Source organism: Onychostruthus taczanowskii, unplaced genomic scaffold (genome assembly GCF_017590055.1).
Source record: "Onychostruthus taczanowskii isolate IOZ18803 unplaced genomic scaffold, ASM1759005v1 scaffold112, whole genome shotgun sequence".
Classification (NCBI taxonomy): Eukaryota; Metazoa; Chordata; class Aves; order Passeriformes; family Passeridae; genus Onychostruthus; species Onychostruthus taczanowskii.
In genome coordinates, this window is record NW_024497852.1 from 1,415,476 (window position 1) to 1,433,089 (window position 17,614).

The 17,614-nt window shown below is 54.0% G+C and overlaps 1 protein-coding gene across 10 annotated transcripts in view; it reads right to left on the reverse strand.

Moving 5' to 3' along the window:
- PTPRS (protein tyrosine phosphatase receptor type S) overlaps positions 1 to 17,614 on the reverse strand; it is a 126,535-nt gene that overhangs the window by 80,164 nt on the left and 28,757 nt on the right. For all 10 annotated transcript variants that reach the window (XM_041425778.1, XM_041425750.1, XM_041425735.1 and 7 more), the window contains exon 2: positions 13,509 to 13,676. In XM_041425778.1, the coding sequence (XP_041281712.1) occupies positions 13,509 to 13,596 (88 nt within the window). In that variant the 5' untranslated portion in view covers positions 13,597 to 13,676. The remainder of the gene's footprint in view (positions 1 to 13,508; positions 13,677 to 17,614) is intronic.

Sequence of the window (17,614 nt, forward strand, 5' to 3'; positions counted from 1 at the left end):
GAGATCCCTCCTGGTTCCTGTGCCCTGGGACAGAGACAGAGATCCCTCCTGGCTCCTGTGCCTGGGCTCCACTGGCACATGGGGTTCCCTTCCCAAACCACAGCCCGGGGAACCACGGGCAGCACCTGCCCCAAAGGGACACGGCACGCTGGGATTTTGGGGCTCAGGTGAGAAGGGTGGGGGTCTCCTCCTCATCCCCCAGCCCACGGGTGAGGGCTGCACACCCAGGCAGTTCCTCACCAAACATAAAGATGCTGCTGCCTCCTCTCCCCTCTCCTCCTCCCCGCTTCCATGTGACACCAAAGCAGGAAAAGTTATTCCAACACAGTCATGTAAAAACCACCCAACATCTCCCTGTAAGGATGCACGGATGACACCACGGGCTGAGAGCTTTGCAGCAGGGAAGCTGGGGACATGTGGGAGTGGGGAGAAGGAGGGGACATCTCAGCCTTTACACCCCGTGTCCCTCAGGAAGGGCTGCCACAGTGAACAGGCGGTGATGGACGGGCAGCGAGGGAGACAGCCCAGCCACCATATGCCTGTCTGAAACATCAAAAACCAAGACAGGGAGAGGGATGGGGAACCCAGAGGTGCTTTGAGGGGTGCGAGAGAGGCAGGAGAACAAATGAGCTTCACATATCTGAGCTGACAGCTGATGGGAGCAGGGGAGAAGAAGCAGGAGCCAGCCATGGACGTGCACCGCGTCCCTGCCCTACCCTCCCCACGCCCGGCCGGAGCTGGCCGCTCTCCTGAGGCACCAGGGGTGGGCTAGGGAGGGACCCGGGGGGAATTGAGGCTCCCTGACACACCACAGGACAGGAGCAGCTTCCTGCACAGCACCCCAGAACTGCTGCTCCCCCTGAGCTTTGGGGTGCTCCAAGGCAGGAAGCTGCTCCCACAGGGATGGGGACACGTCCCCTTCCACTCACTCTCCTCCTGGCCCCACAGGCTGCAGGGTGGTGTGTCTGTGCCCCAGTGTGTGTGACCCTGTCCCTGAGGGGGCTGCACAGGGACCCCCTGAACCCCTGCCCCACGGCAGGGACCTGGTGCTGTCTGCAGAGGACAGAGCTCCCCTGTGTGCTTCACCCCCTGCCCCTGCACCCCCAGAGCACCCCAGCCAGGGGCTGCAGCAAGGCAAACCCACTCCTTTCCAGCTGGCCCAGCAGGAGCAGCCTGAAAGGGCCCCTCGCCCACAGCAGCAGCAATCCACGGAGACAAAAGAAAGGCAGCACAAAACACGTATTTTAGAGGGTTTTTTCCCCATTTTTGGAGCCCGGGTGCCTGCTGGCAGCGCTGTGGAAGCCCACACAGAGCTCCAGCTCCTCCGTGGCCGTGACTAACCCTCATGACCCCCGGGCCGGGCAGGCTCAGCGGCCCAGGAGCACAGGGCCACGGCAGGAGGGGCACTGTCCTGCTGAGCCCCCTGCCACAGCCCGGCCCTCCTTGTGCCCACCATTCCCATTCCACCTCCAGCCAACGGCCCCGTGCTGCTGAGCCCCACGCTCCGCACGGCCCCCGGGAGCCTGTCCATGCTGCAGGAGAGCACAGGCAGCTCCTGTCCTCGCCCAAAACCATCCAGCAGAAGGAAATTCACCATTTTGTGCACACACAGTGCAGCTGCACCTTTGAGCACACGGGTAAAAGAGGAGCCCACGAAGCCACGCACGGGTGATGCTGTTTTGCTGTTTTGCTGTTAGCGTGCTGTTTCGGGCTCCAGATCATTCCCACAATTGGGATCCTGGCTCTGCTGCAAACTCGGCTGACCTTGGGCTCGCCCTTCCCGGCTGCCACACGTCCGGGGAGGTGACAAGCCTCATCCCTCACACCTGTCCTGCTCCAGACACCACACGCAGCTCGGAGCACGGCCTGGGAACACTCAGCACCCCAGGTGGCACCGAGCACAGCTGCAGCCTCGGAAGGCTGAGAGAAAAACAAAATAACCACAAAAAGCCTCGCCAGAGAGAACTCAGAGACCTTCCCCAAGAGGTGCTTCTTCGGGGAAGAAGATAAAAATTGAAATTCTTCTGGAATTTCCCAATAACCAAGTCCTGTCAGCTGGAATGAGACATCTCTCCCTGTTATTTCTCACCTCCTGCAGATTTCCAGAGCAACCTGGAGCAAATTTGATGGCCTTCCCACTGCCGTGCACAGGACTAAACCCCCTCCTTCTCCTCCTCTTCCTCCTCCCTCCTCCCTTTGGTTTCTGGAGCTTTCTGCTGCTCCAGTGGAACTCCATCTCCGTTTTCCACAGCTGCTGGTGGGCTCCCAGCTGGAGAAGGAGCCCAGGCAGCTGTGCTGTGAATTCCTGGCAGGAAGGTGGGGCTGGGCTGCAGCCACAGGGTTTGGGTGCTGCTCCAGGGAGAGTTTCACATGTGGGACAGCCAGAGGAGCAGCTCTGCCAGCCTCGGGCACAGGGGGACAACGCGGGAGCGGGAGGCAGGGAGGATGGGAGGAGCACTGGGAACGAGAAGACATCAGATGGAAAATGGCACAGAGGGGGATTCCTGCCTGTGCTGGGCCGGGGGCTGGACTTTGATGATCTTGTGGGCCCCTCCAAGCCAGGCCATTCCACTGTGCAAGAGAACTGGAGCAGGCTGGAGAGGAGGGAGGTGCTCAGAGCCAGAGCAAGGCAGTGAAGATTAGATGGAGGAGACGAACCACAGAGCAGATGAAAACAGGAGAGAGCAGCCAAATCTGAGGCAGATGGAGAGTGGGGAGCAGGGATGTGCTGCTTGGAACGGGTCTGTGCTCCACAGCAGCGGTGCTGGGGAGCGGGGGAGCTGCAGACAGGGCTACAGGCAAGGAACAGAGCTCCAGAATTCACATTTTCCTTCAGGACAAGTGAGAAACTGCAAACTGGGAGAAGGACTGGGGAGGAGTCTCTATGGAGACACTCGACAGGATTGAGGACACCCTTTGGAGAGGTCCTGCAGAGACTCTGAACTTCATGAAATCCAGGCTTTTACTGACAGATTTTGCACTTTTTCTTTCTGAGGGCTGTTTCTCAGTGCCTCACAAATAAAATTAAAACGAGGGTTTTCTGACAGAACAAACAAACAGGGAGTGAATTATATTCCATTTCCCCGTCAATAACTTCTCCCCAGCCCAGTCATCTTATCATCATAAAAAGTCCATTAGGCAGTAATTGGGGAGGCAGGGGGAGGCAGGGCTGGCCCAGGGAACAGGAGCACGCTCGCTCCCCAACTGGCCTTTTCTGGGAAGGCAGACAGGATAATTATAGGCTTCAGATGGAGACTTCCTCTTACTGTCAGCAGCTCTTGGCTCCCTTCAGGGAGATGGGACTGGCAAGGTTGGGCAGAGGAGGGTAAAAAAAGACTGAGGATGTTTTTTTAGAAGTGAAATGCTTCCACCTGGCTATTCCCCTGCTGCTGAGCCACCAAAGCCCTGACCTGCCTCAGAAGAGCTGGGCTCCCACAGGAGGCAGCCTCTGCAGGCAGGGGGAATGTCACTTGGAGGATTATCCCCTCTCCTTGCCTGCAAGGCCCCAGGGGAGGAAGGACAGCAGTGAAGGATGGCACCAGCACAGGAGTCAACACACAGAGAAAATGGTGAGGAAGATGAAGAACTCGTTCAGTACAGCTTCACCACACAGCCCCGCGCCCTGTGCCAGCTCCCCTGCTCCCCCTGGCTGGACTGAGGCAGCACATGCCAAGCTGCTCTCACATGAGGATGGTAATTTGGGATCTGGCACATCCACACAGCCTTCAGCTCCTGTCTGCAGCGCCCTGGGATCCAGACCCTTTGGGAGGGAGGGATGAGCCTGCAGCACCGAGGCAGGAGGGGACTGAGGCTACCAAAATCTGTTCCTAGTTCTGACATCCAAGGTGAGAAAAACCACGTTATCCTGCCTGCTGGAGGGGAATAATCCTTCCTTCTGGTCTGTTTAAACTGCTGGTTTTCAGGGATGGGGCCCTTCCTTATCACACGGAGCAGCAGCTGGGATGAAGTCATCCCGTTCTGACAGGACTCCTCCAGTCTACCAGTGCACATCCCTAGGCATGGAAAGGATCCACCTCTCCCCATGGCAAAAGGGATGAGTCCCAGCTCCAGTACTGGCACCTTGATCCAGCCCAGAACATTCCTCCAGCTGTGGTTTATGCAAAGGGTCAGGGCACGTGCAGTGACACACACAGGGGATGCAAACTGCTGGATGGGACAGGACAGGGAGCTGTGTGACCATTCCACAAAGCTCCTCCTCCCACGCCTCAGCTTCCCCACCTCCCTTCCCTCACCCATCCCACTGGGAGCACAGCAGCTGCCCCAGCTGCTGATCTCTGCTCCCACCCTCTCCTGGCACCGACCAACCTGGGGGCCAAGGAGTAGCGAGGTGGGAATGCAGGTGGACCTCTGGCCAGGATCCTCCTTCCCCTGCTGGCAGGAGAAAGGTGCTGCTGGTGAGCAGCAGGAGCTGAAGGAGATGAGCACTGCTGCAATGGGGGATGGCAGCCTGGGCTTCACAGAATTCACAGAATCACAGAATCCCTGGGTTGGAAGAGACCCTAAAGACCATGGAGTCCAGCCCAGCCCCAGCAGCTCAGCTGAGCCCTGGCCCCCAGTGCCACATCCAGGCTGTGTTAAACACCCCCAGTGATGGTGACTGCACCACCTCCCTGGGCAGAACATTCCAGAACTATCACCGTTTCTGTAGAAAACCTTTCCTAATACCCAACCTGTATTTCCCTTGATGAGGAAGCTCCAGCAAGCACAGGAGCGTGGCCAGCCAGGACCCTGGGGGTACACGTGTGCTTTCCACCAGCTGCAGCAGCATCTCATCCCAGATCTGTCCACAAGTCCCATAACAAGGCATAACAACCCAGAGCAGAGCCAGGGACACAAGGAGCTGTCCTGGCAACTTAATGAGGGCCCCTTGTCCATCAATGCCAGCAATCCCAGGTTGTTAGCACACAGAAGCTTGAGGCAGGGAGCTCTGCCTGCCCTTGCCAAATCGCTGAGACAGCTTCTCCTCCAGCCATGTCATCAGTATTGGCATCCTGGAGCAGCCTGTTCCACCACCCACCTAGAACAGACCCAGCTAAAAAGGATCTGGCTCTTTGCTCAACCTCCACTGCCCTGTTAGAGTCACTAAAGAACCAGAGTCCACAGGGGATACCAGAACATGAAAAAACGTTTCCTACGGGACAAGCCGGCAAGAAGCAAAAGCTTAAGGAGCCCAGACCCAGCTCCCAGGGGACAATGCCATCTTAATGCAGCCCAGCCGTGGTCCTGTGCCACTGCAAAGTGCCAGCAGAGTCAGCAGCAGGGGGAAAACAAACTGCTACAAGCTCCTGCAGCCCGTGGTCCTGCCCAGGGAGCGCAGAGCCAGACCCCAAGGATGAGGTCTGGGGGACCAGCTCAGTGAGACCTCACAGAGCTCTGCAAACACCCCGGGAAGTCCTGCCCTGCACCTCCAGCTCTGCAGGGCTGCAGGGCTGCATGCACGAGATGTGACCCCAGCCACGACTGGGCAGCTCACACGGGCATGTGGGGATCTTCTGGGGATGAAGGGCAAATAAAAGATGTCTGATAAAGCTCTGCCCTCTTACTCTGTAAATAAAAGCTGTATCACTTCCACTTACTGCTTCTTTCCTTCAGGCAAGAGGAGGAGTCCACAGGCACAGGTAAGGTGCAATTCTAGAGCCCAGAACTCGGGGTGTTGGCAGAAGATCATTACACCATTCCTGTCCGACCTCTGGGGAGAGACTTCAGCCCATATATTTCCATGGAACATTCTGGATATACAAGCTTGAAATACCTGGGTTTAAACAGTCTACTATGAGCCCGCACTGCTTATTGAAACTGGGATGTTGAGGAGCTTGGGACAGGAGAGCTCAAAAATGAGAAACCAGGACCTAACAAAGCCATGACTAATGGATGAGCACAACCTCTAACAGGGGTGAACTTCCACTCTTACCACACGAGTCATTACAATTTCTGTCTCTGAACCATACTACTCATCATTCAGCTCTGTAGTGGGAACATCAACACAAAAGAATCCAAAAAAGGAGACTTCAGCAACAGTGCTGAGAACTGACAGCAGTGGGAATGTGATGAATTCAGCTTTGGGACACTAGAGACCCAGTGAGCCAGAAAAACAGTGCAAGATGTGAATGAGAGAGAAATGGAAACAAGGAAAAGCAGCAGCGACGCCTTCAATTCTTCCATCAAAGACAGCAATGAGGAAGGTGAGCTTTTCTGGAGTAGGACAGCTCCTGTTCATGTCTGACACCTGCAAGGGATGGCTTCTTACCAGGAGGCTGTCCTGCAGCCCTTCCAGGCACCAGGAAGAAGATCCCTCTCCCTTTCATTGCCTCAAGTGGCAGCTACTGGAATTAATCACAATTAGCAGGTCCTAGAAGAAAAGGGGTGTATCATAGTACTCCTCCAGAAAAAAAAACCACAAACGCCCTCAAAAGCAAGCAGATCCTCCCCAAACAGGCAGATAAAGGGAAATGAGAGCTGGAGGATCTTCCTGGCTCCCTGGGAGATGACTGGAGCCAGTCTCAAGGTGATCTTTAAGAGCTGAACTGAAAAAAAACCTTACACCATCTTTTCAGAAATTCATCCAAACAAATCAAAGTCCAGGCTAAAGATTTGTAAGGTCTGTCGGCACTCCTAGCAGCATGCTCAGACTAATTTACAAATAAATCCATGGATTCCAACAGAGGTGAGGGAGGATGAGGACACAGTCAAATTAATTTGACTTTATTAATTAAAAAAACCACCAAGTTTCATCACCCCACCACTCTTTAGAGGTTGTGTGAGAGTGGGGGGAGCTATGCTCATTAATTATGCAGAAAATGCAAAACTATCATCCTCTGAATGAGTTTAAAATAAGGAGAAACCCTTTCAGAATGGGGAGAAATTACTCCCCAAGGCAGCTGAAATTTCTCTTGCAACTTCAAAGGACAATAAATTATTCAAATCACTCGCGCCACTCGCACGCTCTCTCACTCTCTCCCCTTCTCAATTTTATGCTCCTGAGTCAATTAAAGATTTGGAGGACTCGGAGAAACTTTGTAGAATGCTAAACCAGTTGCAGCTCCTTCTATTTATTTTTTTTTTTCCTTCTTTAAAGCTTTGCTTTTCCTCTCGGCCTCAAAAGGAAACAGGAATGACTGCGCGCGCTGCAGATGAAACGAGCAGCGCTGGTTTCATGTCTGCAACCACCGGGATGGGACCCGCTCGGGGCTCTCCATGCAACGATTCTGTGAAAGCAGGTCAGCCCAGAGTCCCTCCTGTCAACGCTTTAAATCATTCATCCCAACATCCCCCTTCAAAGTCAAGGCAGCAGACACCCAAAATGTATTTACGCTGCTCTCTCCCCGGGACTGGGCGCTGCCACATCCCGCAGCCCTCTGTCCCTGGGCTCTGCTGCCAAACCCCACAGGGCTGCTCTGGGGCTGCAGGAGAGCCCAGGCTGCCAAACCAAACCAAACCAAACCAAACCAAACCAAACCAAACCAAACCAAACCAAACCAGACCTGGGGCTCATCACACTGGACAACAGCACAGCAAGAGAAGCCCTTGCTCAAAAAAGCCAATCGAGGCTTTTTTGTAAGTAAAGTAAGGTAGAGGGGTAAGTAAAAGGAGGCTGGGGAAGTAAAAGGAGGCTTGGGAAGTAAAAGGAGGCTTGGGAAGGTGCAGTCACAGAGTGAGGATGCTCCTGACTCCCTGGCCTGCAGCCCGTACCCTGGTTAGCTCCCTGCACACAGCAGATGGTGTAAAACGTGACTATTTTCATGAACTTTAACAATCCCCCAAAAATTAAAGGCAGCTGCAGTGCACAGAACATCACAGCTTTCTAAGGTGGGAACTGGGACCAATTATGTTGCAAGAGAACATCCTTGACTGGAGGGGAAGAGTGGCACAGAGTAAATAAAACTGTTCTTGGGAGATTGTGTCTCACAGGCCAGCTCGAGCCCAGATTCCATCCCACGCAGGCAGGAATGACATTCCTCTGGTCGGGCGTCCTTGAAAAACCCTCTGCTTGCCTTCTAAGAATAATATTGGGCTTGCCAGGCCACAAAAGGGAGGAATCCCTCACAGATTCCCTTTAGTGACCCAGGAGAGTCGTACTGGTCATGAACAGACACAAGCACAGAGACCCTGCCAGACAGAAGAAAAGCCAACGTGAGCCAGGGCCTGGGGGAGCTCCGGAAAGATCCTGTCCTTCCTGGCAGCAAGTGCAAGAGCTGCTGGTGTGAAAAGCACAACCAAGGGGAAGAGCCACAAAGAAAGAAGCCTTAGCTTCTTGGCAAAGCCTGACACAGAGGAACAGCCCCAGTTTTGGCATCCAGGTATGAAGACAGACATTTCCTCCATCCCAATCCTTGGCAGGTGACATTTTCACACAAGCCACTTGTTTACACAACAAACAGATGCTCTTTTCCCCTAACTTAACCATCTAATGAAGCTGAGCAGAAAGAGCCTCTGGCTGGGAAAAGATCCCTCACCAGGAGACACCCATGGCTGGGTCCCAAACACCGTGGTTGCTGCTGTCCCCAGGTGCTCCTCAGCAGAAATTAATCTAACGAGCATTCCCAGCGTGGGGCACAGCTCAGACCTGGGAAGTGACAGCCCCCTGCCCCCAAGGAAGCTCTTTCAACACATGATTTATTTCCTCTCTGGGTCCTACAGAAGACACAGACTTTCCAATTTGAGTTATCTTAAAAAAAAAAAAAAAAAGAAAAAAAAGAGAGATACATCACTTGATCCAGTCAGGCAAGGTTTAATTCAATCAGGCACTTAAACAAGGTGACATACAAGCTTAATTCGGTGCCCTTGAGTGAGACAACAACCAGTCCAGAAGCCTCAGCAAGATCACAGCTGGCACATGGAGAAGGCAGTGAAGGGAAGGGGCAGCAACAAGGACAGGGAGGTGTCCCCTGCCTACAGAGGCAACTGGTGCACGAGGAACAGGAGCAGCAGGTGGATCTGGGCAGGGGAGCAGTGATCTCTGCAGGATTCAGCTGCTGTCTCCTCTCTCAGACCCCACTCACTGCAGGGACAATGTGCAGCTCCAATTCCACCATGCTCCAATTGACCACAAAACCTCCTCTGTGCTCCCACTTTAAATTCCTAAATTCTGCTCCCCTTCCAGCTTTCCCCAAGGGGGAAAAGCCTTTCTGCAGCATCCCCCTGGCTGCTCGGCCCCTGCAGGTTCCATGTCCTTTTGGGGGTGCACAAACAACCAGGATCTGTGCCCCAGCCTCACACACTGTGCCACCTCCCCTGCCTTGGGGCAGCCCTGCTGGGCTGTCCTGGATCCACCTCCAGCACTTCAAACTGAGCAGCTTCCCCCACCATGGAGAGATTTCCCTCCCATGATGTCAATTTAACATGTCTGTCCAGTCCTAAGATGGAGCCCCCTTGATTTCTGCTCCATCTCACCTGACAGCTGCTGCTCCTGGGCTCCAGAGCTAAAAGCTGTGAGCTGTGCAGCAGGGGCTGATCCTGCTGGGAGGGGTTGTTCAGGAGAGGAGGCACATACCCCTGCAAGTGGTGGCATCAGGATCTCAGTGAGCCAACCACCAGCTCCTGCCCCTGCTGGCACAGAGCACCCCTTCCATGCCACACACCTTTAACGAGGCTCCAGCTCCCGAAACACAGCCTGAACATGGACCTGGAGGAGCCCCCCTGCCATCCCATCACAGCTTTTCCATCACCTCTGGGAGTCCCACGTGGTGCAAACCTGGCTGCTGTCTGTGCTGGGCCCAGGGATGCTCACGGAGCCCCCCTCACATGCACCTCCCATGAATTACTGTGCTCTGCAAATTAATGATGGAGCAAGGGCAATTAAAAGGGAAGAAAGCCAGGGTAATGCATCATAAAAGGGGCTTTATTCTTTTATTTTGTCAATTGCAATTTAGATTTAATTATTTATGGTAATACTTCAGAGTGTGCTAGTAAGGCTTCTATACGGTGATTTATAAAAGGAAGGAAATGTAAGTAATAAGTAATGTTCCCTGCCCTTAAATCCTTGCTGGGGTGGAGAGAGCCACGCACCAGCCTTCTGTGTATGCAAAGTGCCAATTAGCAAAGTGCTATTGTAAAACACAAAGGTTTAATCAATGAGAAAAATCCACTTGAAAACAGCGAGCATGCTGATTCCAGTCAGAAGAATGGCCACATTTCCATGCAGTAAATGGCTTTTGATGTGCAGCTGAGGAGCACTTGGAGCTGGCACGTGGTTCCTTCGGGTGGCAGAGGGACCTGACCACTGCCCTTGGCCAAAGGCAGCTGTGCCCTGCACACCTGGGCAGGAGCAGCTCCTGCCCAGCCACACAGGATGAGAGCATTCAGGGTGCTCACCACAGAGGCTTTATTGCTCTGGGGGTGTGAGCAGGAAACAGCAAGGCTTGGTGCTGTGCCCAGGTCCATCAGCAATTTGGGAGCTATTCCTCTCCCCAGACTCATCTCCAGGCCTCATCTGTCTCTGCTGCCTGGCTCCTCTCAGCTCCAAGGGGCACATTTGGCTGTGCAGCTCCTGGGGAGGCCTCCCCTAACCTCCTGCAGCCATGCCAATCCATGGCACTCACACAAACAGCAGCACTCTCAAGAAAAGGATAATACTTTCCATTTAATGACACCACTGAAAATAATCATGGAATCAGTAATTTCCAGTTCCATGGCTGCCTTTGACCATATGGAAGAAACAAAGAAAATGTCCATATTCAACCAAATCAAAAAGAGAAAGAACATGTCGGTGTCACACCTTTCAATTATTGTTCTCTTCAGCCTCCCAAGGAGGAACAGCAGGCAGAAAGTACTGTGGTGCTTTGGATTTTTAATTGAAATGGCAGTTTCCTTTAAATAGAATGCTCCTGCCACAGAAAGATTTAAATCACTGACTGAGATCAATTAGCCTGGGAAACAAGGGAAGTATTTTAATGGTCCTTTGATTGCAGAGGCCACAGCTCCTCCAGAGCTGCACTGGGAGAGGAGGCAAGTCCCAGCTCAGCCCAGGCTCTGCTGCACCGGGCTCTGCTCCCTGCCCAGCTGGGAGGTGATGCCCCCCAAAAGCCACAACCCCGGGGTTTCCCATCCCCAGCGCGGGCTCCCCAGCCCAGGGGGGGCACCAGCACCGTGTGCCCGGGGGGCTGCAGGGCCTGGGGTGAACTGGGGCAGGAAACGGGGTCAGCTCCGTGGCCAAATGGAAGCCGGCCAAGGGATTAGGGAATGTGACAGAGCCCGGGGCCATCTGATGGGAGAGGACACTGCCAGAGCAGGGACAGCTCCTCACACAGCTCTGCAGCTGTGACAGACAAAGCTGTCTGCTGTTTGCAGGGCTCAGTGGGGAGCAGCTCGGGTGCTGCTGGCTGAAATGGCATCACCCGGGATGCAGGAGCCCCTCCAAAGCCAGGATCCAACTCAGTGCCCACTCATCTCTCCAGGCTGAGAGCAACAGCTCCAGAGCAGCTCAGACAGCTGGTGCCAGGGAGCATCCCCACGGGCACAGGGCACGGAGGGCTGGCATGCTCCACAGGCCAAGAGGAGACACAACAGCTGGCCCAACATCTGCACAGCAAGCAGGTAAGAGCAGCCCCATCCCAGCAACCTGCAAAGCTCCTGCACGGACATCTGTGAGCAGCCAGAGGGAAAAATGCACAAAGCCTCACAGTTCAGGATCCAAGGACACTGCAGAACTACAGGAGAGAGAAACTTGGCTGCAAGCAGCAAGGTGTCTGCAGAGCAGGGACAGATTTCAGCGGGGCTCAGGCCACACCACTGGTGCATCCTGTGTCTGACCAGCACCAACCCTTCCTGAGGGCACATTTCCCCCAAAAGGGCTCTCCAGCAGTCAGACAGCAGGTGGGATCTCCCAGCTCTGCTGGAATCTCTGAGCAAACCTCACCCCAAACATGAGGGACAGACAAGATGTTTGTTCCTTCCCAGGAAAATGAAAACCACAAGGGACCTGAGGTCACTCAGCCATGGTTTGGAGAAGCCTTGATTCTGCCACGTCCCTCTCAGCACTGAGCACACAGGCCTCCTGTGCACTCAAAATTCAAATGGACCCCAATTTTCACAGGCACTCAGGTATCAATCAGGGCTCTCCTTATACAGAGGCTGCAGAACACCTGAGCTCTCCATCCACGCCTGCAGAGCTGAAGTTTGCTTTGCAAACTGATTTTGCCAGGCGTTGTTACAGGAAACCAGCGGCACGAACAAGACCCTGGAGCCCTGACTCCAGATTTCCAATGACTCCCCACTCCTGCCTGCACTGCACCAAGAGCCAGGAATGGAGATTCCCAGTGCCCCTTTTCACAAGCCAACAAAGGCACCCTGAGCCCACAAAGCAGCACCCACTGACTCTGGGTGCTCAAAAAGACCCTGCACAGCATCAGCTCCAACACCAGAGCAGGACCCTGGATAAATCCTTGGGCACAAGGCTCGTGGCAGCTCCTTGCCACACTCTGCAGTGCTGCTGCCACTCCACCCATCTCAGGGTGGAGCTGTGGGTCTCTTTCTGGACACCAGTGATACCATCTGAGGTGCAGACTGACCCCCAGCCAACACTCCACCCTGAACCTCCCGGAGCCCAGCTCACCTGCCAGGCTTATGAAACAAAAAAGAATAAAATCCAACATTATCTTTCTGCAAGTGAGTGTTTCTCTCTGCAAAGGGGGATTAAGCATGAACCCAGCAAAACTCAGAGAGAGGCAAGGGCAAATGCATCCCCAGTTGCCTGCTGCAGAGAGGACGGGAAGCACAGCTCCAAAAACATCTCCCAGCAACAAAAGGTCGTGGATCCATTCATTCCTGTCACCGTAACAAACCCTGATAACCAAGTGATTACGTGGAAAGCTGTCAAGGGCTACGCTGACCAGAGCAGCCCCCTCACCAGCTTCAAGCAGCTTTGCCAGGAAGGGAAAAAACCTCATAATTCAATCAGCTTGAGAAGTCTATTCCCTCTGATCCCAAGTGATCAGCCTTCATGTCAAAGGAACATTACATTCAAGTCGCTGAAGATTTTCACTTCTTTTTTTTTTCCTTCCCCTTTTCATTTTTTAAAGCAGGAATTGAAAGGCAGCAAAGATAAAAACTGTGTTGAACTGGAACTGGTTCACTCAGGGGAAGGAGAAACATAATACTCTTTCTTGAAATGCTGTTTGGAATCCAGCCCCAGAAAGTAACCTGACAATGGTCAGCAGTGTCTGACAGGTCCTGAAAGGCAGCAGCAGGAAGGACAATGTGGGAGATGGGGTTGGAAGAAGGTGGGGTAGGCTCTGGCAAGAGCTGTCAGGCAGCTTCCCCCCTTCTCTGCAGCTCTTTGGCAGCCCTGGGGGCAACGTGAAACACCAAGCAGGCTGTGAGGACCCAGCTGCCCTGTGTGCCTCCGAGGTGGGGCTGGGAACAACGGGAGGGCACTGGTGGGAAGTTAAGGATGTTGGGAATTGAAACATTGGATCAGCCCCTGAGCTTCACGTGTCCAGCAATGAAAAGGAGAAGGAGAGGAAAGGAGCAGGGGGACAGCAGTCACTCACTCTCAGCAAGGCAGTCCATCAGCAGCACGGAGAGGACGTTCACGAGGGACACCAGCGAAGACATTCCAGGGCTGGGAAGGATCCTCATCCTCTGCAAAGGCCCTCGGCCCCAGCCGGGAAGGCTCCGGCTCAGCGGGAACTGCAGCGTCTCCCCAGCCTTGTCAGCACCTGTGGAGCACAAAGGGACAGCTCTGAGGGGCAGGGGACGGGGCAGAGACACGGGGCACCTTCCCCAGGGTGGCACTGAGGGGTGGCACTGAGGGGTGGCACTGAGCAACCCCCTGAAAGGGCGATTCTTCCACAAAAGCACAGGGCGAGGAAGCAAAGCTGAAACCTCACACAAGAAAAACCCAGCATGGAAGGCAACAGATCCCCCCCAAGAGAGCAGATGGGACAGGAGACGCCTTCGCTGGGTCCCCTTTTGTCTGCTGAGGATCCTCCTGCCCAGACAGGCTGTGATCCCCCACCACAGCAGCCCTGGCCCCGAGCTAGGTGGCACTGGGGGTGTCCCAAGCCCCTCCTGCACAGGAAACACACACTGGAAAGGCTCCAGCAAGGCTGGGGTTGCACAGCTGCTCTGCACGTCTGAGAGCCTCTACCCCACTCGGTGCCTCAGTTTCCCCATTGCACCATACGGAGGAACTGTGCTACTGAGCTACACAAAACTGGAAGGGAGAATACCTGGGGCAGGGGGGCCACAGCTGATCCTGGTGGATCAGGCACACGCAGCCTCCACAGGAGGTGGGAGAGGTTTTCTCCTGAGCAGTTCTGCCCTGGATGTGGCAGAGCGTGGCAGCAGGACAGAAGCAGCAGATCAGCAGGGCTGTGGCAGGGGAGATCCAGCTCAGCACCAGCCTGCTCCCCTCGCCCTGCCAGCACATTTCCATGGAGACAACTGCTGGCTCCAAAGGGAGCTCCCTGCTTACAGCTTTGTCCTGATCCCTGTGCAAAGCTGGAATGGCATTAAGGCAGCTGTGTTCTTAGCCACCACCCCAGTCCTGTGTGCCAACACTGGTAAACACTTCAGTCACAGAGGTGAGATCTGCCCCAGAAGGGCTGAAAATAGAGTGAGAGCTGCAGCCACAACCTCCTCACGGGGTCGGCAGCTCAGAGGTTTCCCATCAGGCAGGCTGAGCACGGGATAATGGAACAGAGCTGGGCAGGGATGCTCTCAGATCTGACAGATTCCTTCCCGCTCTCGTTACTCCAATTAGAAATCAAACCCAAGGTTTATCACCTTTTGGAGGAAAGCCAGGTAGGAGATATTGTACAATGATCAAAGGCTTTGGAAGGACTAAGGGGATAGTGAGGCTGCTGAAGCTCTCTGACACACATCGGGGTGGGAGGCCGTCGGGACAGGCAGTGTGAAGGGGCATTTTAATCTTTTTCTGTCCCATTAACTCTCCAAGGCTGAACTGTGCAGAATTAAAAGAAAAGCCAGGATAAACAAGAAGTCCCCATATGTACTCAGCCCTAAAGAACAACTTTTCAGAGAGAGGCTTTGGACTTTGAGGATTACAAAGCCTCTGCTGTGTGCTCTGTGCTAGCCCAGATCCACCGAGCTTCAGCGCTGGCTCACGAAAAACGAGCACAAATACTGAAACAAAAAAGAGAAAAAACCCGAATCCTATCGCTGGGAATCTCTTCAAATGTTTGTTCTAGACACACTTAGAGAAACACAGAGAGGCTCCAGCCAGCCCTAGCTCGGGGTTCGCAGGGTTCCAGGGCACAGAACAACGCTGGGGCTTCTTTTGTTGCTGTCAGGGGCCAGCAGAGAGTGGGAACGCCGTGAATAGCTGTGGTGGGAACTGTTAATTAAACTGGGGATGTGGCACCGATGCCAGCACAGCAAATGGAGCTGTGCTGCAGCTCCCTGGCTCTCCCTCCTTCCTCCTTCAGTCACGCAGCTCCCCGTTCCCACCAGCAAGGCTGGCAAGCAAGACAGCAAGAATGCACCCAACTATTTGAGGTGCCTATATTAAAATAAACCCAACAAACCATGCTGGCTCAGCCACCATTTCAGAAACCCCTATTTTCCTTTATCAGAGCAGTATCTCCACCCCCACCAGTGCCAGAAATGCCACCAAACACCTCCTTGAGCCTCGTGTGCTCCCCAGCCATGCACCAATGATCTTCCACAGCTGAGAGCAGCCAAGAGCCTGCCCTGCTCCCCTCAGCACGTCCCCAGAGTGCCCCCAGGATGGAGCTGAAGGCAGGGAGCTGAATGTCAGGGAAATGTTCAGAGAGAGGAGCCCGGCAGCACCGCCCTCCCACAGCCAGCACGGCTTTTCCTGCCACATGATGGGCTCTGAAGGAGAAGGTCTGGAAAAGGGGACCCAGAACAGCTCCAAGATGAGAGCAGGAGATGCCAGAGGGTGACACTTCCACTCGGGTGCTAATGCGGTTCCCGAGCCCTTGATGGAGACAGAGAGTGCTGGCAGAGATATCAGGACGTGTCAGCTTCAATCCAGCAGCTCATCCCTCAGAGCAGGGACATCCCTGCTGTGCCCCTGGACACGGACTGCCAGGACAGCAGGACTGCACCCACCTGGCTGCCCGCGGATGGCGAGGGCAGGCTGGGGCAGAGTTTGCTCTGCTCCCTTGGCAGGGCCCTGGCAATAGGAACAGCCTCACCCTGCACCTTGCCCTGAACGCCCTGCTGGAGCCCAGCTGCCACACCAGGAGGCTGGAACCCTGGGGGAGTTGTTCTGATGGGAGCTCAAACCCCAAGGGCTCTGCCAGCCATCGTGTCCCCTGATCAGGGCACAGCTTACCTGGTTCTCCCTGGAGCAGCTCTGCTCACCCTGCCTGTCTCTGAGCACCCAGCCAAGCTCCTGGCACCAGCCAAGCCAACATAATGGCACTTTTCCTGTGCTGCTCCACGGGCCTGCAAACCCTCACTAAATTCTCTGGCACAGGATCCCCTGCTACACAAGCAAACCACCTAATAGACCTCAATCCTTGCTAAAGAATGCAATTAAGTGAAGCCACGGCCCCCAGTGGGGTCAGATTTGTGCTAGATACGGTCACATTTCAGGAATAAGATTAATTCTTACAGTAAAAGAGCTCCTGTAAGACATTCATTCTTGTGTGCTGCCTAATCTCCAGCTCTAAGCAAGGCCATGTGTGCAGCTGGTAAGCACCGAGCACGGGGTCCTGGAGAGCATTATTAAAAATAATAAAACTGAGAAGTGTTTGCAGGGAGCAGCTTCCCAGTGCAGCTCCTGCAGCTGGGCCCGAGCCAGGGACCCAGGGGAGCGAGGCACAGAGGGTGAAATGCTCTGAAGCACCCACATTTCTTAAGAGCTTAAGTTCCCCTGGGAGTCAAAGGGACTTAGCCTAAGCTGCTAAGATGCTTTTGAAGATTTTCCCCCCAGCAACTCCCATTTCAGAGGGTGCTGGACACCTAACTCCCCTAAGCTACTTTGGGGATACAGGAGGAGGGGTTTGGCTGCCTTGTCCTCACTGCTTAGAGAGGGAAATGCTGCTAAAAGCGTGTGTCTGCACTGGGATGGGGCAGCACAGGGTTTCACAGAAACACAGAATGCTTTGGGCTGCAAGGGACATTAAAGATCATGTCACTCCAACCTGTCAGTGACAGGGACACCTTCCTCTAGACCAGGCTGCTCAGAGATGGCCTTGAACACTCCCAGGGATGGGGCATCCACAGCCTCTCTGGGCAACATTTTGCCATATGTTACTTGTTCCTAGCCCCCACGGAGCTGGTAATTGAAACATTTGCTCTGTGTTGGAAAAAAATCCAGGAGGGAGGAACTATGCATTCATTTCAGATTCATTACAATATGACAACTTGGAAAAATAAATCACAAAAAAAAAAAAAAAAAAAAAAGCACTTGGGCTTCTTTGTTTCTCCTGCCTGTGAAAAGGAGAAGGGCGATTTTAAAGAAATTCTCTGCAAAAAGTTCCACTTGGATCTAGGAGATGATTAAATATCTTCATTTTCAGCAGCTGCTGTGGGAGAATTGCTCCCATTAGACACATCAATGGAAGCAAACACCTTGCAGGCAGAGGGCTGCACTGAGGGCTCTTCCTTCCAGCAGCACCAGCTTCGTTTGTGCTGAGTATTAACAGAGGTCAGTGGGTCA